At 47.9% G+C, this 24,464-nt stretch overlaps 1 protein-coding gene across 2 annotated transcripts in view; it reads left to right on the top strand.

Moving 5' to 3' along the window:
* The first annotated feature begins 470 nt into the window (after positions 1 to 470).
* Positions 471 to 24,464, top strand: part of NKX2-2 (NK2 homeobox 2) — a 45,722-nt gene continuing 21,728 nt past the window's right edge. The window contains exons 1-3 of one of the 2 annotated variants that reach the window (XM_078392561.1): positions 471 to 1,169; positions 11,071 to 11,787; positions 13,092 to 13,400. In XM_078392561.1, coding sequence (XP_078248687.1) covers positions 11,460 to 11,787; positions 13,092 to 13,400 — 637 coding nt within the window. In that variant the 5' untranslated portion in view covers positions 471 to 1,169; positions 11,071 to 11,459. Of the gene's footprint in view, positions 1,170 to 11,070; positions 11,788 to 13,091; positions 13,937 to 24,464 lie in introns of those variants that run through there. The other variant, XM_078392560.1, reaches the window with a different exon arrangement.

Below are 24,464 nucleotides of genomic sequence, written 5' to 3'. Positions count from 1 at the left end.
AGGCCAGCACGGGATAACCGAGGCCATCCTTCCTTTCCTCCACTCCTGGCCCCCTGACCACTGCCAGGATGGGCGGCGGAGAGAGGGGGAGCTGCATCTGGAACTGTAGACGGAAAACCGGCCCTAATCTCTCGCAAACCGCGCTATCAAAGCTTGGATCAGCATATCTAATGTAAACGAGCTTTCACACATAAATAACGTGCCACATCTGGTCCTTAGGGGTTTTATAGAGCCTTAGCTACCGAGCGATTTATGGGACGGTGAGCTTGTTAAAAACGGGAGCGGGGAGCGATTTAGGCACCGGGGCGAGTAAGACTGGAGGGGGAAAAAAACCTAATACTTTAGGCGGCTGTGGTGGGAGAAGTGGAATTGGGGCAGGAAAAGCCCCATAACTGGTTAAGAGACCAGCCGATTAGGCGGGACTTGACGGAGGAAGTGCTGCGGCGGCGGCGGCGGCGGGGGGGGGGGGCGGTTGTAGGTCCATCTGCTTAGGAGGAGCAGAACCGTGGTGGTGGCAGCTGAGAGGGAGCCATCCAGGAACAGGCGTGTTTGCGCTTCCAACCAATTTATTACCGATGAACATATGGCCAATATTTTGTCCCACGTCATAGAGCAGGAAGCAAAACAAACAAGATCGCGTCGCTGAGAAGAGAGAGAGAGAGAGAGGACGAGGGAGGCAGAGCAGACGGCCCCCCGCCACCTCAGCCAGCCTAGCTCGTCAGGAGCTGCTGACTGATTTGAGACAATGTGAGGGAGCGCAGAGGGAGGAAGGAGCCCGGGCTTCTGGTGTGTCTATATAAGGCCCAGCACCAGCAGTCTTCCCTTGCGTTTCACGCACAAACACACACACACACACACACATACACGCACACACGCGCGCGCACACACACACACACACACACACACGTATTCTACGCGCCTGACAGTGCAACCAGGAACTCTTCACAACTCGGAGCTCTGAGGGACTAACCGAGCTTTACCCTGATCAACACACACACACACACACACACACACAGAGAGAGAGAGAGAGAGAGAGAGAGAGAGAGAGAGAGAGAGAGAGAGAGAGAGCGTCACCCAGTCAGGCTAGCGGGCTGTCAGGCGGGCCAGTAAGCAGTCAAAGCAAGAAGAGTCAGAAGCGCTCAGGACTTGCCGGCACCGTCCATCCCCAGGTGAGACGCTTGGCTTTCCTTCCATGGAGGGAGGTGCGAGCGGGGAGGGCGGGGCGGGGGGGGAGACCATGCAGTGGCAGCCGTGTTGCGGTGACCGTGTGCGGGTGGGGTTGGTTCGGTCTAGCGGAGCCTGCAACTCGAGGAGCCACGACTTTGGCTCCTAAAAGCGAGGGCAGAAGGCGAGCGCTTTCGGTGCCGCAGAAAGGCTAGGCGCTCGAGGAAGCCGACCTGAGGAGGGCGGGAGGGCGCGGAGGAGGCCAGCGTGGGGCGCCCGGCGCGCGGAAGCCGCCGCTAAGGTCGGCCGCCTTTTGGCGCGCAAAAAAAAAGGGAGGCGACGAGACAGCAGAGGTGAGGGGGGCGGAGTGACGGGTTCCCTCAGCCCCTCGGCCCGTCTTTGGCTCCGGAGACGGAGAGGGTGCTTCAGCTTCTTTTCCCAACGTTTCCTTTCCACCGCCGTCACGCACTTGCCAGGGGAAAACACCGTCAAGGCTCTGACCCTCCCGGTTGGTTCACCTGGCCAGGTGAGGAGGAGTTATCCGGCAGCTTTCCGGGCGACGGGAGCGAGGGGAGGACGGGGAAAGGCGCCAAACGTGAAGAGGGAAACGCTGCGGGGGGTTGGCGGGTGGCTGAGGCGAACCAGCCGGCGGGAGCAAGGAGCTCGCTTCCCACCCACAGCTCCCCTCTCATGTGCCGGTCTGCGGACCGACCCGAGAAAGGGGACAGGGGTCCCTGCCGCCGCTGCTGCTGCTTCCAGAGCCTCAGCACAGGCCCGGGAGGTCTCGCCTTGCCCTACTCCCCTCCCCCCGCCTGACTCTTGGCCAAGCCGCCCGGCAGGTTCCTGCTGGGAGGGCACGCCCGCCCGAGGAGGGCAAGGCAGCCTTCGTCAGAGCCCTCCGGCCAAAGGCTGACCCTGCTCAGTTCATTGTTGCTCTTGTTCCGCCACTCGTGGGAGCCCCCCCCTCCCGCGGCGCCCTGGCAGGAAAGAGTCCGACATGCTGTAACTTTAAGGCCGACCTTAGAGAAAGCTTGGCACGCTTCTTTTTCCTAAAGCCTCTTTGTCTGGGGAGGGGGGTCTCCTGAGGCAGATCGGTGGGTTGTTTTTTTTTCCTGAAGGGCATCTCATCTGTTCTCTTTGGGACCGAAAAGAGCGGGGAAGGGGGAGAGAAAGTGTTAGGGGAGGAAAAGAGGGCCAAAGCCCTTCTTGGGGGAGTGGGCAGAATTCGCGGTTGTATCAGAAGTGGTTCGAAGCCGTCTGTTCCAGTCCGAGTTTGCCAAGTTTCTCTTGCAGTTGGTTTTCTCTATCTTTTATTACTAAACAAAACGAAGGGAGCAAACTCCTTGCCTTCCGTGTCCCTTCGGGAGATGGTGTGCATTTCATTGCCGGGAAGTTGTGGTCCAATAGCACAACTGGTGATCTTAAGAAGACGCGGGAGATTTGCTCAACGCCTCTAAAATCATTGGAAATCGGAGGGAATGTGGAGTGGCTACTGGCTAGCTTATACCCCGTCCACCCCCGCGTCCCGGTATTTGAGTTAGACGCAGGAAATGTAGGGACTTAATTCAGGCAACCTAGTGCTTTCAACTCTGTGCTTGCGTAAAGAAACAAATCTCTTCTAGTCAAATTGTCCTTACCAAAAAAAAAAAAAAAAAAAAGGCTGGTCTTTTCTTTGGAAGGAGCAGTTCTGAAGGCAAGCTGACAGGGTTTAATCTCATTGAGGCACGTTTAATCATTAGACGGACGCCAACGAATAAAGCTGAAAGATTGGCTGGAGGGAAGGAAGCTTTCAGTTTACAAATAAAACAGTCATAATAGACTGGAACCGAAAGGATAGCCGGAGGCTAGACTTAGCTTTTTTCCCTGACAATAATATATGCAGCGAGGATGCATCCCCAGATGCTAAATTCTACAGGGCTCTATATTATAATGCCAAGAATTCCTCTTGGTTGCTTAAGTAGTTGGAGGAAAAACTTGACCATTTATTTTTTTTTTAAATTGTATTGCGTTATTTTATTTATTTGCAAAAAAAAAATCTCATTAAAGTTGATTCATCAAAGTCCTAACAAGTGCCCTCTGGCTTTGGCACAGCCCGTAAATAACCGATTAGCTTGCAGGAAAAAAGATCCTGGCGCCTATTACAATTCGTGACCTCGGGAGATTTTCCGAAAGGATTTGGGAAAGCTTGTTATCAAAAGGAGCACTGGAGGGGTCGAAAAATTCATAATCATCATCATCATAATAAAAGCCTCATTTAGATAAAGAGATCCTGAACACAATTTAATTTTTTCCCACCTCGAGAATGACAAGGAACCAATTTCTTTTTTCACAAGTCTGAAGTAGGAGTGGCGGAGAGAAAGATCCTGACCCTGCCTGATACAGGTTTGGCATGGGTCTGATTACTTGTGCTTTTTATCGGTTCCAAGAACCCCAAAACTGCGGAAGTCTTTGCTATTTCTATACCAGCAAGCCGGAGGTAATCCCAGCCTACTGGCTGTTCAAAGCCTAAGGAGCCAGAGTTAAAAAGCCATTACCGTAGATAACTCGACGGGCACAGGAAGAGAGAAACTTCTTTTTCCAAGGGTATCAAACAATGTTAGCGAGACGGTTTTCTCCTGGCTTTCTTATTTTAGCGCCGTTTTGCTTTGGTAATATACCTTTCTCAGGGCTGTTTTCCCTGCCTCCAGTAACTTTGCACATTATTTTCCCGCAAATGAAATCAGAATTACTTTTGTATTAAGAATGGAATATATCCGGGTGGTGTGTGTGGTTTTTTTTACGTGTTGGGAGACTCTGTTGGAGGGTCTTAATAAAGCGATTATAAGCTAGGTGAATTATGCTGAAATGTGATTTTGAGCTGGGAGGTCTTGCACCTCACATTATTAAAATGAGGCTTTAGAGCTAGCCACAAAATATGGCACCCCTTTCCTCCGATCCAATGCATTAAAACAAAAGCTTAAACATTTTATCCTCATTGTTCTCAGGGTGTCTTGCGAAAGTGAATCTCTTCACTGCAATTATCAGAAGTACATTTGGTGCAGGTATTTTTTTTCCTGTTGATTTCAAGTGTAACCTATCCTGAGAGTATCAAACCGGAGATAAAATGTGCCACCCTACACAACCAAGGCTTTGTGTCTGCTTTCAACTAAGCCTCACTAGGAGCATTAAAGGTGCAACGTGTTTTTGTTTGCGTGGAGGGAATGAGAACAATTTGCTTGCACACAAACAATAAATCCACTCCAAGGCTATTACCTGAGATGGGATGTCGCGATGGGTGAGAGATCAAACCTATACTGTCTTGCTCACCATGCATACACGGAAGGAAGGAAGGAAGGAAGGAAGGAAGGAAGGAAGGAAGGAAGGAAGGAAGGAAGGAAGGAAGGAAGGAAGGAAGGAAGGAAGGAAGGAAGGAAGGAAGGAAGGAAGGAAGGAAGGAAGGAAGGAAGGAGAAGCCTATGCTAAACACCTCTCTCCTACTTTCAGACAAATAGAAAAATTGAAATGCAGAAATCCAGTGCTTTGAGAGGAATAGATTGCTTCTGTTCAGTATGGGGGGGGGGGGAAGTGAGGGTTGTGAAGAAGATGCTCTCTAGTTAGCCTCAAGGCCAAGTGGGCGATTGAACTAGCTCTGTGCACCCCCCACCCCATCCTGCCGTACATGGAGGTTATTAAACTACATTGTGAACGCCGCCTGATATTTTATTGTCATTCTTGCACAAACTTATGCTAAATACCAGCACATTGTTTTTGCTGTCCATCTTAAATAGAGCCTGAGCTTAAAGTAATGAATTGATAGAGAACAAAAACTGATGACCAAATCTTCTCGAGACTGGTCTGGTATAAATTCCCAGACTCAAACATTCCTGTCCCATGGAACCGCTCCTTCCAGACTTTAGGTCCGGCTTAATTGTAACTCTTTGGTTCTCGGGGGGGTGGGGTGGGGGGCTGCCTCTTTCATTTAGCTGTAGCCACTTATATTAGAAGTGCACCAGCAATTTACATGAGTGTTGGGGATAAGAGGGTCTCTTTCCCTGCTCTTATCCCTACAAACTGTTTTTTTGAAAAGAACTCTGTGTGGACTTTTTAAAAACGGCAAATCCGCGTTCCGGGCACCCAGTCTTTAACAGAATTTTGAAAGGGAGGTGAAGACGTCTGCAGAAAACCGTGAAGAGGCGACTGCCTAGTGTTTGAGCTACCTGTAAAAGTAAACAGGTAAACACTTCCCAGCTCCTAGAGGGCACTTGTGTTGAAGTACAAGCACTTACGCTGTGTACACGCAACTCGCCTTTCAGCCTCTTGTTCATTTGTTCAAATAACTCCCTCCATCCTTTAATTCCAGGGCTTAGGTCCCATAGCTTCTGCATGGAGGAGCATTCTAGGATTCTAAAACTGGTGGGTGGACAGAATTCCAAGCACTCTCTCCCCCTTCCCTTTGGGTCTTAAGAAACAGGAACCACTGGAATGTCCATCGTCAGACCTTTTTTACTGCAGTTGTTTGGCGCGATGGGCATTAATGGTTTGAGAATGCCAATTTCATAGGATTTCCGTTCATTAGCTAACAAGGAGGCAAAAATCCAAACAGACGTTAAGCCTTAGTAGCTTTTGTTGTTGTTTAGTCATTAAGTCATGTCCGACTCTTTGTGACCCCATGGACCAGAGCACGCCAGGCCCTCCTGTCTCCCATTGCCTCACGGAGTCTGGTCAAATTCATGTTGGTAGCTTCGATGACACTGTCCAACCATCTCGTCCTCTGTCGTCCCCTTCTCCTCTTGCCCTCACACTTTCTCAACATCAGGGTCTTTTCCAGGGAGTCTTCTCTTCTCATGAGATGGCCAAAGTACTGAAGCCTCAGCTTCAGGATCTGTCCTTCCAGTGAGCACTCAGGGTTGATTTCCTTAAGAATGGATAGGTTTGTTCTCTTTGTAGTCCAGGGGACTCTCAGGAGTTTCCTTCAACACCACAATTCAAAAGCATCGATTCTTTGGTGGTCAGCCTTCTTTATGGTCCAGCTCTCACTTCCATACATCGCTACTGGAAGAAAACATACCTTTACTATGTGGACCTTTGTCGGCAAGGTAATGTCTCTGCTTTTGCTGTCTAAGTTTGTCGTCGCTTTCCTCCCAAGAAGCAGGCGTCTTTTAATCTCGTGGCTGCTGTCACCTAGTAGGTTTTACAGTGGTCTAATAAGAAGTTTCCCAAGTTCCTGGGGATGAGTGAGCAACATGATCCAAAATTCTGTGACTGTCAAGGTTTAAAACCTTAGATCTCAGATATGAGCAATGGGGGTGAAAAAAACCACAAAGGAAAGTAACTTGGGAAAGCAATCTTGGGAGCTTAAGGTAACTGTGAAGCTCCACTTGGAATATCTTGGGACAGGGGATGGATGGCTGCAAGCGTTCTTTTCTGCCGTAAACTTGCTTCAACATAGTCTAAGCCTATAACTGGCCTGGGAAGTCCCTTTGTGAAACAAACGAGCCGGGAAAAGAAGATATAAGCCCCGTGCACCCGGGAGGACTGGTGACTATGCAGAGTATATATCTAAGAACCCCAAAGAGGAAGACTCCGGCTCAGTAGGGAAATGGATTAATCGTTTCAGTGAAGAGAAATTCCAATCCAGAAAGTCAGGTCCACAGGTTTTCTTCTGGAAACAGCACCTTAAAAATTTTTGATTCCTCAAACGTAAAGTCCGGGGTTTTCCGCTTGTCGAGAAGTTGGAGGGCCCCAACAACCTGCAGTGGTTTCTCAAAATGGCCTTCCCCGTTGCCTTCTGGAACAAGAACTTGATGGCACAATCCAGATAGTTGGGCCAGCGAGTAGCATTTCTTTTCTGTCCTGGCAGAAAATAAATCTGCTCGATCACAACATGGGTAGAATTTATCTTTGTGTTCCCTCGGTTCTCCCCCCTCCCCCACGAAGCCTCAAAGGCTTAGGTTCCCTTTCCACCAGAGGTTAAAATGAGGGTGCAAAATCTGTGCTCAAAACATCCGAGAATGCTTTGAAATAGACTTGGGGCGGCAAAGGGACTGTGTAATAAGCAGGAAACAAATGAACATCTATGAGTTGACAGGTATTGCAGAAGAGAAAGGGAAGGGTTTGGGGATGGGTAGGTTTCCCTCTTAACAAGCAGTTGTGGGAACTTTGTAGGTAAGGCAGACTTTCAGGTAAGCCATGCACTGATGCGTGGGGGTAGGGAGGGGGTGCTGGCGATAAGGAACAAAATTATGACTTATTGCAGATCCTTTGTGTACAAAGGAGAATAGCTGGTCACAGTCCAGCTGTGCCGCTCAGTCGGTGTGTGCTCTTCTCAATAGCCTATTGTCACCCCCGTTCCAAGGGCAGCTGATTAATGTTCTCTAGGAGCCCTGATTTTCCCTTAGGAAAATATTTGCTTATCAGGTGGCCGGAGGGAGCGAATCGGTCCGGGGCCCATCACATGAGGAGCGTGTGCTCCAGAGTGTAACTCCAGCAGAAGGTCTTTATTGATACAGTTCAACAAGTGAGACTTTTCTCTTGGAGTTACAGAAAATCTTTTTGTCTTCTGACCGAATCTCTAAAAGATTCAGCCGGATAGTTCGAGCCCATCAAAAACAACAGCAACAAAAAGAAACAAAACCCCAGCTAAGCATCCTTTCCTGGGTCACGGGAAAGGCCTATAGGTAAATAAAGGTGATACCTTCCACAGTGTTCCTTCTTCCATCACCACCTTGGCGCGCGCGCGCGCACACCCTTCTCCTCCACTCTCCCTTCCCCTTCCCAGAGCCTGATTTAAGGGGAAGACCATAGAAACGGGCGCGGAGTAGAGACAGAGCCGCTTGTTGTGTGTGGTTTTGTTGCTGTTATTTGTAGCTGCGTGCGGTGGCTGGCGTCTCCCAAAGTCGTGTTATGTTACTTGTCTTGGCCTGGCTCCAAGCAGGAGAGAGTCCCACCCCCACCCCGTCTTAAAATTGCATCGCAACGAGAAGAACAATGAATGCTCGCTTCATCTCACCACTCTCTAGGATATATTTATTTATTTATCTATTTTCTACATTTGCTGCTATTAATCCATTCAACCTTCTAAGATCCCCTCTCAGTCGTTAGGTTGCCTTCCTGCCTTATATAATTTGATCTCATTATCTCAAGTTAGCGGATTTATTTAAAAATCAGGGTGTCCCTCTCTCATTTTATAGAGATGGATATTATTAACTGGAATAATTTCTGCACTGCTGTCAAATTTTGACTTATGGGCTCCTTCTTCCCCAATACCCCATTCTTCGTACGTGCAATGAAAATAATGTATACCGATTTAAAATCTATTCCTTTTTTTCAATCGATTTCCACCGCCCCCCTTTTTTAAAAAAAAAGCGCTGCATTTGTTTATTTATTTATTATTTTTACTCTCGGGGGGAAAAAGAAGAAGAGCTAGGGAACATCCTCATGAAGGGGTTTCCCTTAATATTGTGGCAAGATTCCGAAATGAATGAAGAGATAGTCCATTGAAAGACGTTGAATGCCATGACAACTAGGAACAACCTCAGATTTATTCCAAACAGTTAGAACACATTGAAAGAGGGCGTCAATCATGTATTATTTCGCCAGTGAAATAAATGCAAAACCTGGTCTAGGACAAAAGCTTCCAACAGAAGCCGGACATTTGTCTACATTTCGCCCATTGTCCGCAGCTTAGCAGTCGGTTTGTATTTGTGTTTGCCCCGGCCCGACCACCCAGGATGCGTTCAGGGACTTGCTTTAAAAAAAAAAAAAAAACCGAAGCATTGTCATCCACATCACATACGAGATGGGAGGCACAGGGAGGGGGTGGGGTGAGATACACTGAAATAAACTGATCAACAATCGTTAATTGCTTTGGTACGTCTTTTCAGATTACAACAAACCCCCCCCCCCCTTGCATCCCATCACCCTCCCCCCTGTTCAACCCTCCCCAGTCAAGTTATCCACCCGGCACAGAAAGTCAGACAACTACAGCATCTTGATATTCTCCAAAAAGTGTTAAAGGACTTTGCGAGGCGGGTGAGTCTACAGGGGAGAGGGAGACAATCCCGTTTGACCCCCCTTTTGAAAATCTTTTCCCGAAGCCGGCTTTGAAGACCCCGGGAGGATTCCTTCCACCCACTTCTGTCGTGCCCTAAATATTGCAGTTAGAATCGCCGCCGCCACCACCACCACCACCACCCTGACCGCCATCGCAGCCGCCGCCACACCGCAGCCCCACCCAGATTTCCTCGAAGATAAACAATGCTGCAGTATTCCTCCTTCAGCTTTAGATCAAGAGACAGCCAGAGAGTTCCCTCGTACAGAGTTTGGCTGGGGTGGGGGTGGAGGAGAGCGTCCCAAGGAAGGGCTACGAACCGTGAATCTCTGGGGTCCGAAACCAAGACGGGGGGAGGGTGGATCGAGGGAAAGGGAGAGGAGGGAAGACTGCTGGCAAAGAAAGGGGTGGGGGAGGGGGGAAGAAGAAAGTTTGGTTCAAGTGAAGACCGACAATCATGGGAATTTTTCTATGCACGTGTTTTATTGTCTTTCAGTATTCCTAAAATGCTTTTCTGAGTGACTAAGCGCATCATACTCCACAAGTCAACACATATTATTTGAGGCAATAACCTAAGTGCTATTTTAAAAGGCTTTTTAACATTGTATTGCAACTGAAATTGTGAAATCTGGTGTGCCCATGTGTGTGTTTTGCCTCAAAATATCAGTCTAAAACAGAATTTTTTTATTTAAATGGCTAACTGCAGCCTCTGCAGAGGCATGCCCTGTTTAAAGAACAAGTAAATCTCTCTAGGAAAGAGGAAGAGTGAAATAAATTAGTCATGTGCAAATAAGGAAAAATCGTTCGACTCTATCTAGGAGCTGAATGATCCTCTTCATTGCCAGTTTAGCTGATTCCGGAGTAAACTGGAATCAATTACTAGCTGTTTAATTTCTAGCACTCATCCTTAAGCCTCAACCAAAATATTGACCTAGGAGGTTTACATAAGTTGGGCTCTTGCCATCGCAACAACATCTTGTTTAGGGTTACAACCACTAATTTGAGGAGATTGCTCTTCCCCTTCGTCTCTTCTTCTCTTCAGTTCTTCTCAAGGTGGAGAATTTAGCTCAGGCTGCTGCAAAATTTAGCTCAGGCTACTGCAGGCAAGAGGAGAAGGGGACGACAGAGGACGAGATGGTTGGGCGGTGTCATCGAAGCCAGCAACATGAATTTGTCCGAACTCCGGGAGGCAGTGGAAGACAGGAGGGCCTGGCGTGCTCTAGTCCATGGGGTCAGGAAGAGTCGGACACGACTTAACGACTAAGCAACAAAACTGCAAAATAGTCAGATTTTCAGCATAGAAAGAAAGAGAGAGAGAGAGAGAGAGAGAGAGAGAGAGAGAGAAAGAAAGAAAGAAAGAAAGAAAGAAAGAAAGAAAGAAAGAAAGAAAGAAAGAAAGAAAGAAAGAAAGAAAGAAAGAAAGAAAGAAAGAAAGAAAGAAAGAAAGAAAGAAAGAAAGAAAGAAAGAAAGAAAGAAAGTTTTATATCCATGACGAGGATAGAAAACAGAAAATAAATGCAAAATGGGGCTGTGTGTCTGTGTGTGTGTCGGGGAGGGGGCGGTATTCCAGAGGCAATTTGTTAAAACGTACTTTCAAGTATGTGGAATATCTGGCTACTTGGAGCTCCTTTGTATGTAAATACTGTGTAGAAAAGGCCCTCCCCATCTTTGTAATTAATTGACACGTTATACCACTCATCATGTGCTACAGCACCAATGGTAGAGGTTCGTTCCCCCTCCCAAAAACCCCGCAATTTCACATCTGCAAACACTGTCTTCATCCACTTGACTCCTAAGACCCGCCCACACGTGGCCAACCTTTTGCGTTTTTAATGTATTTCTCTCCCCCACCCCTTCCTCTCCCTCCTCTCGGCAGGTTCATGTGCGGAGACCAACCTTATATGGACTGCCCGTCTCGGCAATGGCTTGTTTTTTTCGAGGAGGCACCGTCAGCGCGCTGTGCTTAAAGCAGACCCTCAAGTAAACGCACGTTGGCATTTTTCCTGGAGTTACAAAGTCCTGCGGAAGCCCTAGACAAACCGTATTCCGCCCCCCCCCAGCCCCGCGCTCCACGGCTCTCGGCAATCCAAACCTGAAACAACAGATATTATATGCCTAAAGACTGTCGCTGATTTTGAGGGCGCCCCCCGCTCCCGCAGCCACTACTGCAGCCACCCTCACCTTTTCCAGTCTTCCCTTTCCTCCAATCCCCCAGCCCCCCCTTCTTTCTTCTCCCCCTCTTCCCCCTTCCCCCCCCCCCCGTGCATGTTTGGCGAACCAAGAGGATTGACAAACTGGTCCTTCAAAGTTTCCTGCATAAAATTTGGCCGGAATATGTCTCTGACCAACACAAAGACCGGCTTTTCTGTTAAAGACATCTTGGACTTGCCTGACACCAATGACGAAGACGGCTCCATCGTGGAAGGCGGGGATGAAGAAACGGAGGGCTCCGAACCCCCCAAAAAGCCCAGCGTTTTGGGGACAACCTCACTGGACGCTGTTCAGACGCTGCCTCTGAAGAACCCCTTTTATGACAATACCGATAATCCCTACACGCGTTGGCTGGCCACCACCGAGAGCATCCAGTACTCCTGTAAGTAGGCGAACTTAACACTCGGGCTCCCCCGTATTGTGAGCCTGCGTTACACCCGCTAGGAACCCGGATGAACCCGGTATTGCTTTCACCACCACTCTTCCCACCGCACACCCCATCGCTCCTGTTTTTACGGTGGGTGGTGTAATGTTTTTTTAAAAAGTCCTTTCTGAAACCAACAAATTGGAAATCGAGATGCTTTAATTATCTAAATAGGTTTCCGGTAGCTGATGGTTCTGAATTCTTGTTTGTTTATAAGGCAGTAACAACCCTGTCTGGAATTTTTTAAATGAAAACTTCCAAAAAAATTCTCCCAGCCACCCAAAATGCTTCCCCTCCTCCTCTTCCTGCATCCTTCGTTCTACTTTTTCTGAGTAACAGAGCGTGCTTTGTGGGGAAATTTTGGATGGCCTTGCTTTAGACGTTTGTAAATCGTCCCTTTGGCTGTGCTGGATCAAAGCACGGCTTGTTGAATTTATCCTTTAAAAACCAATCCACGTAGCACAGAAAGAAGAAGTCGGTTTTGTTTGGATTGTTGTTGTTTTTTTAAAGAGAATTGTCCCAAGTACAAAATCTGTAAGAAAAATCGGCACAATCTGACTGGAAGTTTCAACTGCGCAATCCCACATGTAAATAGATAGAAGCTGCGCAACACCCTTGTAGACTGCGTCCAATATTAGAATCATAACAATGATCTGTCGCAATCTAAGGATTTATGTAGCTATGTGGCGTTTGTATTCAGGGTCCCCCCCCCTTCCTTTGCATTTGTTTCTGTTTCTCCATGTAATTTTCCGTCTAGGTTAAATATTTATGACAAGAGAGGGGGGAGTCAGAGGAAATTAAGATACGTACTAATTTATACTTCACTGCTCACCTTGGGGGACCGGGGAGAGGAAAAGTGTACATGCGATAAATACACATCAGCTCTAGATGATTCTAGCAACAACGCAAGCGTCTCTTAGGTGCTGAACTGCCACATGTTCATAAAAGATGCAGACTTCCCCGTAGCAGTGTACTGGCGCTTGTTTGGTCTTGATTCTTGTAAGAAAAAGAAACTGATTTAAGCATCCTGCGTTTCTTATAGAAGGAAACAATGCGCACTGGGGAAGAGTGAGTTTGCAAAGGCCCCAACCACTTTTCTCCCTTCGTGTTGGAAAGGCAGGCAGGCAGGAAGCGGGTTGGGGCTGAGCAGAGCCCGACGGGACACAATGGTGGTGGGGAGGGGGGGTAGTCCTGCTGCCCGGGTTGCCGGCCCGCCGGCCCACCTTTCTCCTGATTTCCTTCCTTTGTGGCTTTCCCCTCAGTGCACGGTTTGGCATCCAGCAACTCCCAACAGGATTCCGCGTCCAAATCTCCCGAGCCTTCGGCCGACGAGTCCCCGGACAACGACAAGGAAACGTCGAGCAACGGGGACTCCGGCAAGAAGCGGAAAAGGCGGGTGCTTTTCTCCAAGGCGCAGACTTACGAGCTGGAGAGGCGCTTCAGGCAGCAGCGGTACCTCTCGGCCCCCGAGCGGGAGCACCTGGCCAGCCTGATCCGCCTCACTCCCACCCAGGTGAAGATCTGGTTCCAGAACCACCGCTACAAGATGAAGCGGGCCAGGGCCGAGAAAGGTATGGAAGTGACTCCTCTCCCCTCCCCGCGCCGGGTCGCCGTGCCCGTCTTAGTCAGGGACGGCAAGCCGTGCCACACGCTCAAGGCACAGGACTTGGCTGCCGCCACCTTCCAGGCGGGGATCCCTTTCTCAGCCTACAGCGCCCAGTCTCTCCAGCACATGCAATACAATGCCCAGTACAGCTCGGCCAGCAACCCCCAGTACTCCTCAGCGCACCATTTGGTACAAGCCCAGCAATGGACTTGGTGAACGCTCTAGAGACACTAGAGACTTGACGGAGGGATTTCAAATTGGTCCTGCCGGGGAGGGAGTGGGGGAGGGCACGGTGGGACGAGACTTCGGATATTCGGATGCCTGTGGGGAGGGGGGGATTTCTTCTTTAGGGGAAAGGGGTCAGTTTTCATTCTTTTGGGGTGTTTTGTGCGCCATGTTTACAAGAGAGAGGAAAAATTGCGGCGTTGCTAGTGGTCCTGTCTACCTACAAGTACAAATTTTAAATAATAATGATCATAATAAAAAAGAATAAACATTTAAGGCCGTTGTGACTTTTGTAAATAATGTTTCTTTGCTGTAAGAGCTACTTTCATGGGTATATAAAATCAAGGAGTGAAGATTTTAAAAACAGAACTTTCCTTGGTTTCTATGTATGTGTGTGTATTTATGAACCTTTACAAAATGCTCAGAACTAGCAGCAATTTTTCAATGCTTTAAAACAAACACACGTGGTGATGCTTGCCATACATCCGACCCAGACTTTATTTTTGGCTTGTTCCTGATTGGATGATATTTTTCCCCTGCAAAAACAGAGAGCAAAAACAAATCCAGATGATGCTATGTATACACACACCAACAATATATCAGTTTCTGCATAATTACACACATATATGAATCCAGGTGCAACAGGATTATTTTGATTTTTTAATATGAGGTTTTGAATTAAAATTGTGTATTGTTAACTTTTTTTAAAAGCCCACATTTAACAAGATTTGTGTGGTGTGGTTAGGGCTACGATTAAGCTAGGGCCTTCTTGTCGCTTCCGTTCTTGTCTAGCCTGGTATGATCTTTCCTTTTCAGTTTCATCCATTTGAGTTTGAGCAGACTCATCCTTGGAACGACTTTTCGAGAAAGGGCACTCTTGGTAAGGCATCAGTCAGCGGAAAGGGCGATAGGGCCCGTCTGGGGTTTGGCTCAGTCTCTAGGTGGTCGCAGGAGGACGAGGTTCCGCCTTCCGAACGGAGTCCGCGCTGGGCCTGTTGTTGTTGCAGAACCAAGAGAGTGCGCGAGGATCCCGGACTCCGGGAGGCTACTGGGTAGAGCAGCACTTTCTCCTGCCTAGCTCACGATTTCTTCAAACCGTTGAACATAGTCTCGTCCCCTCTACGTTCTGCCTACTCGAGTTTATCTACTTGAGATACTAATAAGGAGATAAAGTGACGGGTGGAAATGAAAAAAAAATTAACCTCCTTCTCTCTCTCTCTTCCCCCCCCCCCGGCCTCATTTAAATGTAAGAGTGCTCCTTCAAGCTGAGAAGCCTTTGATTCCAAAAGCTTCAGTTCAATGGCTTTCACTTTCTCAGCGGCGCTGAGGCTGATCCAGCGTGGTTCCAAAGTGGAAGTCCTGCGGGGTTGTCTTCCGGGACCTCTTGCCGTGTTGGCCGGACTTTGGTGAACTATAAGGACGTTGAACTTTTCAGGGCCCCAAACAGAGCAGACCCACCCCTACACACACACACCCCATCCCGGCCTGTTTTTTCTTCTTTTTCTTTCTCCTTTTTCTTTTTGGCATTTGAATCTCCTTGAGATGTGATTGTTCTCTCTCACACACGCACACACACACAGCCAGGAGAAGGCACTTGAGGGCACAATCCTGTGCTCGCTTACCTGGAAATAAAACCCGAGGGGCCTTAACCACGGAGTCAACGTGCCCTACATTGCTAAGTCGGAAATGGGATCTCCGCTGGGCAGGCGGCGTGGAGCCGCCGAGGAAATCGCCGCGAGCCGACGGACGAGGGGACGTCCATGTGCGCGAAGAAGAAGGGAACGCCGACAGCCTTCGTGCAAGGATCGTCGGGAGGAAGGGCAAGGAATAGAGGGAAAGAAGAGAAAGAAAGGTTTCGAACGGGCGTTTCGTGCGACTCGACTGAATTCAGCGAGAGCGACGGAAGCCCGGCCTTCGCCCTTGATCGATAGGTCTGTTCAGGCCCGTTTCCAGGACTTTCCCAGGCTCCTTCTACCCCAGGCTGAAAACTGTCGCCCCTTCCCGCCGCTCAGCAAACAACTGGACCCGCAGCGGGTGCTCTGCGGAGGCAGGAAGCGGTCTCAGCGGAGCTCCCTCCCTGTTGCTGGCCGGCGTTCAACTCCGTGTCGAAAGCAAACACGGTTATGATGATCTGGCGGAGAGCTCCCCGCGGCTGCACCCGGCCTGGGTGGCGGCTGGACTGGAGCGCCCCGGACCTGCCGCCCGGGGAACCTGGCCGGGAAGCTGGAGCAGGAAGACTCGGGCAGAGCGTGCCCTTGGTCCCCCGCCCCCGCCCCCGCCCCCGCGGTGTGTGTGAGGAGCGCCGACGACGAGGAGAAGCCGCCGCCGCCGCCGCCGCCGCCTCCCCAGAGTTCCTCAGCCCCTGGCCACGAGCAGTTTCGGGATAAGGCGCCAACTTTTGCAGACTTTTCTGGGGCAGCCCGTTGGGGGCAGCGGTGGCGCCGAGTGGGGTCGTGTTGCCTCCCTCAAGGGAGGGCGCGGTGCCCTGGCGGCTCCACTGGCCTTCAGCGGGGCCAAGCGAGGAGCCTTTCCCGGGGCCCCGAAGGCCTTCCTGCCCGTTCACCTGCTTCTTGTCCTGGGGGGGGGGTGTCTCGCCTGAGCCCAGCTGGCACAGCCCTGGCTTCAGCCTCCTTCCTCCCCTTCCACCTCTATCTTCCTCCCACCCCCACCCCCACCCCATAGAAGGGTGGACGCTGGAAGGGAGCGGGCCCTTCGCGATTCACCCGGAGCCACATTTCGGTGGCTGAAAACAAATCGCCGGGCTGTTCCCAGGCAAGCGGTGACGGCCGCTCCTGGTCGTGTAATTCACCCACACACCCTCCAGCGCTTGCGAGGGGCGGGGGAAGCGCCACGGTCTCTTAGGCCCCTATTAAGTCTATCAAGCTGGTGGAGTCTTGTGTGGCCCTAACCCCCAGTGGCCTTCCATTTCACACGCCGATGGTGGCGCGGGAGTTTGGGGGAGTCTATCTTTGCATAATATACAGTACCCATCACAAAAAGGGCACAATGGGGAAGGCTGGGAGTTGAGGATGTTAGAGGCGTGCATATTAAGTCGGGGGCAGAAAAGAAAGAGCCACAGACGGGGCAGAGAGGGTTAGGGAGGCGAGGAGAGGAAAGGAAAGGAAGAGGCAGAGAGAGAGAGAGAGAGGCGCAGAGAGAGAGAGAGAGAGGCGCAGAGAGAGAGAGAGAGAGAGGCTCTCCCCTCTCCTCCTCCTCCTCCTCCTCCTCTTCTTTAAACGCAATTCATCCCTTGGTGTATCTGGAGTGATCAGAGCATCTCCGAGTCAGGGGGAAAGTACCTCGGGTTTTTGTTCCGCCTGTCAGTTGGTGCCATTGTGAGCCCCGTTGTCCATGCTGTATTCCATATGGACAGCTGGGCCGGGAGAGGGCAGAAAGAGACCTCCACAAAACCCAAATTGTATCCGCTTTTCAAAACCAGCATTGTTGTCTGTGAAAGGAAGACGAATTAAAAATTCGTACTATATCTATTCTGGAAAGAGGGGGGGGGGGAGGACAACAAGAAGAAGAACAAGAAGAGAGAAAAGGCCGGGGGGGGGCTCTTCCCTCCCTCTTTTTTTGTAGGCAAACAAGGCCTCTTTTTCTCCACAGCCTACTGGAAACGAATGTCTAGTTTCACAGGAAATTAGATTCTTGAGTGTAGTATGGGGCAGAAAGCAAATTTCATAAAATTGAAATAAGAAATTGTCGGTTTTATACCTTAAACACCCACACACGAAAACACAAGGCCCATCTTAATGGTAGTTCCGCTGGATGCCTGTTTGTCCAACTATTTAGCTGTACTGGGCAAAAGAACAAGGGATCATTTAACAGAAGATATCATGTTATGCAGGCGCTCCTCTGATCTCCAGTGGATATGGCGGTCTCTCCACAGACAGACAGACAGACACTTTGCCTCTTTCCAGATAAATCCAGATCGATCTATCCCATGGCCATCCAGAATGAATGCAGAATCTTCTCTAGCTAGTGGTGCACTGGCCTGAATTAACCAAAATGAAGAGCAGGGAAGTTCAGCGACAAAGTTGCTCTGGGGAAATTAAACATTTGCTTAAATCTGTCCTTCTGAAAGTCCATGAAATTGAAGAGGGCTTAACTTTGCGCCGGTCGCGTCCTTGCCTTTCTAAATGACAGCTCGTGGCTGACAGAGCAAATCATTAGAAAAATCTGCGCCCCTGGGCTTGTCACCACCTCGCGCGCCTACCTGCCAGTGCCTCTTTCCCTGGAGGAGCCCTGTGACATTTCAGCGTTAGTCTCACCCTTCATTAGTCGGTAATTCCAAATATGAAACTTCTTCCTGAGCCGCTGAGTATCTTGGTCCCAGCAAATAAGTCTGACGCCAAGTAGGAGCTGAGCGAAGTTAAGCCAGGTAAAAGTCGCGGTCCTAAGCATTACGCCTCGCAGAAAGCGGATCCCTTTGAAATTAAGAGGTCTAATTTTCGGGTAAACCTGCCCAGACTCATTTAAATCAATGTCATTGATTCAAACAGGAAGGGGAGGCTGGCCCAAGAGCAGTGGTCAAGAGTGCTGGAAGATGACGGCGAGATATGGGTTTGAATCATCATCTTCTCCGGGCCTGTCCTCCCTGAAGAGGAGCCTGTCCTCCCTGAAAAATCGCAACCAAAATGCAGTTTTAAAAATTACAGCGTAATCCTATGCACGGTTACCAGCCCTCAATGTGCTCGATGAAAGTGCACAGGATCTCAGTTCAAGCACGGGTTGAATTCTCCGAAGTCAGTGATACCCTGTAACGAGAACTAGAAAACGCTGATAAGAGTAACCTCGTTCTCCCTCGTCCGGGGAACATCCAGCCCAAGGTGAATCTCTTCCACTCCATGGGGAAACTGGCTGCTGAAGGTGGCCCTCTTTTGCCTCCTGGTAGACTTGTTAATAGCAGCACCACACCAAAAACCTTTGCTATGCGTTTCTGTGCACTAATTGAAGGTTCTGCCAATAAATCGTAATTTTTTTTGTAGATGTTTGTGCAGACGACGGATTTCCGTTCATTTGAAAACTGATGGATTGGCTGGAGATGGTGCGCGGGCCCGCACGTTTTTCCTAATCCGCGGAAACAGCTCTATAAAGTCTGCCTTTCTGCTCCCTCTTCCTTTTCCCTCCTTCTGTCTCCTGCCCCACCTCGCCATCCGCGGCTTTCGCCATCTCCACTTCTGGCCCTGGTCTACCTACTCAGAGAGAACGAAGGAACCTAATCACGAGTTGCAGTGGTTTTTTAATTTCTTTTTTTAAAACCCTGTTAAGCTCTAGAAATAACTTACTTTCATTACCTATTGACCGTTGGGCTTAGTTTAGACCCGGTGTGAGAGTGTTGTTTTGTGTGTGTGTGTGTGTTTTAAACAGGGTCTTTTCAAGAGCTCTGGTCAATGGGAAGCTAATCCAATATTTACAAAGTATAAGGACAATTCTCAGTTGTATTTATGGAGAGCCGTTCACTGCGCGATTAGTTGGAGGAAACGGAAAGGGGGGGGGTGTCGACACTTGTTTGTTGACAGCAGGTTGAAGGCCCCCTCTCCGCGCTTCTTCATCTCCCCTCTCCGCCCCCCCCCCACATTCCCAGCATCCCCCCCCACTGCTTCCTGCGCATGGCCCAAACAACAGGCGCATCCACGCCAGAGCGATGTGGTAGCGGATACTCCTGAAGTGCTGGTTTGTATTAGATATTGTATTGAGCAATATTTCAGGAAATATGTACTTGTGGCGTCCTTAGAGCGACACTCTTGCTCTGTCGATAAATCAACTCGCTTTTATCCCAACATCTGCAAATAAACTCTCTCTGATCTCCCCCATCAAAAGAAAACAATTTAATTTTATTGCTTTATTCCTCTCTTCCTTCTCTTCCCCCCCCCTCCCGCCCCTCTTCCTCATGGAAGCCTTCGTCGATTATAAGCGCTGTTATTAATAAAGCTGGCTAGGCGAAGCTTAATCGCTTGCAATCGGGAGGGAAGGGGTGCGGGGGAGGCAGAAGGAACCGTCAACCTCTCAATGAGCCTCTTCCGTTCGTGACACTATTTCGCCACAAGAGGTCACCAGAGTCCTTTCTTTCACTCCAGTTGAGGGCTGTCCCTCCTCTGGCTAAGCAGTTGCGGTCTAAAGACTCCGTTTGAGTAAACGTGGTAAGTTTTAGATTTTTAAAACGTTTCTGACGGCAGAAGACTAGAAAGAACTAAAAGGCATCGACGTGCTGTGGTCTAACAGTATGGCGATTAAGCTCACCCTCACCAAATCATAACTTTTCTGATCGGCTCCTTGCTGCCGTCAAATCACGGAGGGAGGGAGGGAGGGTGTGTGTGTGTGTGTGTGTGTGTGTGTGTGTGTGTGTGTGTGTGTGTGTGTGTGTGTGTGCGCGCGCGCGCGCGCGCGCTGGAATCCAGTAGTAACCCATAACTAGAGGAGGCCCATTGAATCTCTGAAACTTACATAGGTGTGAACTCACCAAATCCCCACTGATTCAAAGGGCATGCTAAATTGGATTTCAGTCACTATTTGCTGCCACATTTTTATTTATTGTTCTGTCAGTCTTCGGAGCAAAAAGCTCAGCTGAGAAAGCAAATAATTCGACGGTGTTTATAATAAAGTTTATAATTCTCAGTCAATGAAAGGAATTGAATCCTTTGATTTAATAAACCATGTAAGTCTGTGATGTACCTATAAAGGTTGTGTGAACCACTGGCCTCTTGACACAGGCGGAACTAGACAATCTGCTGCTGCCCATGAGAGAAGATGCTCCCTTCTAGAAGGGAGGCTGCAGTTTTGGTTACACAGCCACACCCCAGGCTATAGTCTTTAACCCTTGTGTGATCTTTTCCCTTGCAGAGATGGGAAGGGCTGTCTGTGTGAACCAGTTATGATAAACATTAAGTAGTTGGCCAATCAAGGGACAGTAAGATGTTACCGAGTTTCTCCTGCCTAATTCAGATGTCATGTCTGCTTGTGGGGTGCCACCACCATGTCCTTCCCCCCCCCGCATCCGTATTATTCCTGTGCACCCTTTGCTATAAGCATGCATCCATAAGGATGGGGGAAAGCTTTTGTGCAAATTATCTCTGGTAGAGTTGACAGTGTACACACTCCAGCAATTTGTTCTCACTGTAATGAAGTCACATCTGGTGGCCAAGCTGCACTTTCAGTCAATGTTTGGGCCAAGACTTCCTGGGGACTCACAGGCATGCTGAACCAGTGGCTTGTTAATAGGATTTGTAGAGCCGCATCCAAAATGCTCAAAGATAAATGTATAACAGGATGTTTGTGAATGTATGACATAATAGCACTGGACAAGGATGCATGCTCCAATTTGTATCAGAAACACCCAGTGGCGGCTGGATCAACAGTTTGCATTGTGATGCAGATCCAGATACAGGCAGATAGCATACGAGTGCATGGATCACCATATTTATTTATTTATTTATTTATTTATTTGTTTATTTGTTTGTTTGTTTGTTTGTTTGTTTGTTTGTTTGTTTGTTCGTTCGTTCGTTCGTTCGTTCGTTCGTTCGTTCGTTCGTTCGTTCGTTCGTTCGTTCGTTCATTTATATCCCACCCTTCTGGTCTGGTCGACCACTCTGGGCGGCTTACAATGAGGAGTATACAATAAACCATAAAATTTAACAAACCAAGTGTGATACATGCAATAATAGAACAAAATCAATGAGAAAAGAAAAGAAAATTAAGTATTGACAGGAGGGAAGGCCTGGATGTACAGCCATGTCTTTAGTTGTCTCTTAAAAGTGCCCAGCGTGTAGGACCGGAAGGAAAAATATCAAGGACAGAGTTAGAGGAAATGTGGTTACATCATGCCTCAGAGCCATCTTATACACTATACTGTAATGTGGGCTGCGCCACCTCAGATTATATGTGGGTTCTCATATTTTTGACACTATTCCCTGAATGTAGAAAAACAGCATACCAGGAGAACTCAAGTTTAGTGTAGTCCTATATCTAAGGTACTAACTTACTGTCTCAAGGGAGATTCTCTCCCCTGCCCCCCCCACCTGACTTTAATGAGTCCCCTCCTATCATTTACAAAGCAAAGACATTCTTCCTTCAAGCAGAGAAAAGGACTCAAAGAGAACAGGCCTTTATTTTAATCTGCACTTCAAGTTCGCATGAGTCGTTAGGGCCTCCTTCTGAAGAAGAAATGAATAAGATAATGGACAATTACCATGATGCTCAAAGAAACCACATATATTAAAATTAGGTGGCTCAACAACACACAAAGCTCATATTTGGCATGGATCCTTCAGGGTTTTTAAGTGACCTATGGTTCTCTCAAACTCCAACCTGTGAGACCTGCAACAAAAGATTGCGTGGTGGAGTGCTTCTGATCATGGTCCTGCCACCTCACAGGATAACCTTCTCCATTTCTTTTCACTGCCTAACCTGTTTTTTCCAACCATCAATCAGCATTTTCTGCCCACTGAACATAATCTTCACTGGGTTGGGGGGGGTGTCAGTTTTGGTCTGTGTTTGTTTGTTTGTTTTTTGGAGTGGGGAGGGTCCCCTGAAGTTTTCCCCCCAGAAGATTTTCAGTAATTCTAAAAGCCTCAGAGGTTCCCCGGTTTGATGATACCTCCCTCTTGTTCGGCTGCATAAGCACCCATTCTCAGATAACAAATTTGCTGTTATTATACAGGTTGACATTTGCCTACCTATCTTACAAAGCTGTTGTAAAGATGTTAAGGTCTAGATGAAACATACCATGTATTTTGTTGTATTCCTAATTTAGCTCTAGGAATGGGCTTTTACTCAATATAATTAAGAAGAGGATTAAGAAGAGGTCCCTGCTATGGTAGTGGAGAACACAGTTAATTTGTATTTTGGTTTTTATGTTTATGTTGTAGTTATAATAATAATAATAATAATAATAATAATAATAATAATAATAATAATAATAATAATAATAATAATAATAATAATAATAATAATAATAATAACAACAACAACAACAACAACAACAATAACAATAACAATAATAATAATAATAATAATAATAATAATAATAATAATAATAATAATAATAATAATAATAATAATAATAATAATAATAATAATAATAATAATAAGCACACTTTTTGCTGTTTACTCAAGACAATACACAGATCCTTCCTTCCTTCCTTCCTTCCTTCCTTCCTTCCTTCCTTCCTTCCTTCCTTCCTTCCTTCCTTCCTTCCTTCCTTCCTTCCTTCCTTCCTTCCTTCCTTCCTTCCTTCCTTCCTTCCTTCCTTAATTTTTTTTTTTACACCACTCTTTCTCGTTCTGGACTGTTGAATAAAAGATGTGATCCTTTGTTTCTATCAAGGTACTTTCCAAGACAAGAGTCAGCCTGTGTGGCTGCCTTCTGGGTGCCACTAGAAGAAGGGAATGGTAAACCACTTCTGAGTATTCTCTACCTGGAAACCCCTGAAAAGAGTTGCCATAAGTTAGAATTGACTTGATGGCACATAGTTCTTAATTAACAACTTGAAAGACGAGAAGGAGTAATACTGCAATCAACCACTGGGAGGCACCGTTGGATAGAGAGAGGGGGGAGGGAGAGAATGAGAATTAAAAGCTGCACCGCAGCTGACTGGAAACATTACTTAGCTGTTTGGTTTCTGCATTTTGTACACAGAAGCTAAACCATGAATCCCAAAGCAGTTCCATTTTGTTTTCATAGTCCCCACTCATCTCAACCTACATGGCTCAGCGTAATAATTTTGGGGGCTGGATGTTCTCCAGAAGAGCATCCCAGCCACTCAAGAAGACATATAGTGGGAGTTCCTTTCAATATTATAAAAATAGAGTTTGCACAGCTGACTTCCAAGAGATTATGCTTTGTCCAAGGAAAGGTTGCTTGCCTGATATTTAATGGCATGCACAAGTGTCGGACTGAGAATTTAAGAAGTATGATAATAGTCAAGGTATCCCCTCTAATATTCAGCCCCCATTGGGTGGGCTCCACTTCTCTCATGCACAACTTTGCCTCTGCGTGGGTGCACAACTCCCATCCCCACCTACACACTGGATTCTGTCGCAACCAGAACCTAACACAATCACTGCGCAAAGGAGGCAGGCATCTGTGCGGAGGGAAGCGGAGTTGTGCATGTGCATGTGCCCAGCTTAGCAGGAACCTTGATGATAGTGTAACATTTGGTGACAGGGGCATTTATGTCCTGTCACAGACTCATGAAGGTAGAAGGCACCTGTGAGGACATCTAGTACAACTGCAGTACCACGACACCCTCTGCTTGAACATCTCCCATTCTCTTGCACTCTATTATGCTACTGAGCAGCTCTCATACCTCGTATGCTGTTTCCTTTCATGTGTCACCAAATGTTCCTTTCTGCATCTTCCACATGTACATTCTACCAGATATTTGAAGATAGCTATCATGCCTTCCCTTAATATTTCCTTCTCCAGGCCAACACTTTCAATTGTTTTTTTTAAGCACCTTACTTCTAGACCTCTTTCCATTCTAGTCATTTTAAGGAGAACATGCTCCATTTTGTCAGTGTCCTCCTTAAAATGTGGTACCCATAGTTCTCCAGCAGAGAAGAGAGAGGAACCATTACTTGCTCTAATGTGAACATGATGCTTCTGTTAATACAGCCTCAGATTAGCGGTCACCCTGTCAATCACATTCAGGGTCTCATTTACATGAGCCTATGAGAGGAGTGGAGGGGTGGAGTCACCAGATATAAGGGGCTTGGCAAGAAAGCGAAGGGAGGCAAGTGATGGTTGTTGAGAGTGGTAGAGAGAAATTGCAGAGAGAGAGATAATCAAGGCGATTGAGAT

The sequence above is a fragment of the Pogona vitticeps genome, chromosome 4, assembly GCF_051106095.1.
Source record: "Pogona vitticeps strain Pit_001003342236 chromosome 4, PviZW2.1, whole genome shotgun sequence".
In the NCBI taxonomy this organism is placed as follows: Eukaryota; Metazoa; Chordata; class Lepidosauria; order Squamata; family Agamidae; genus Pogona; species Pogona vitticeps.
This window is presented reverse-complemented; position numbering and strand designations above follow the sequence as displayed.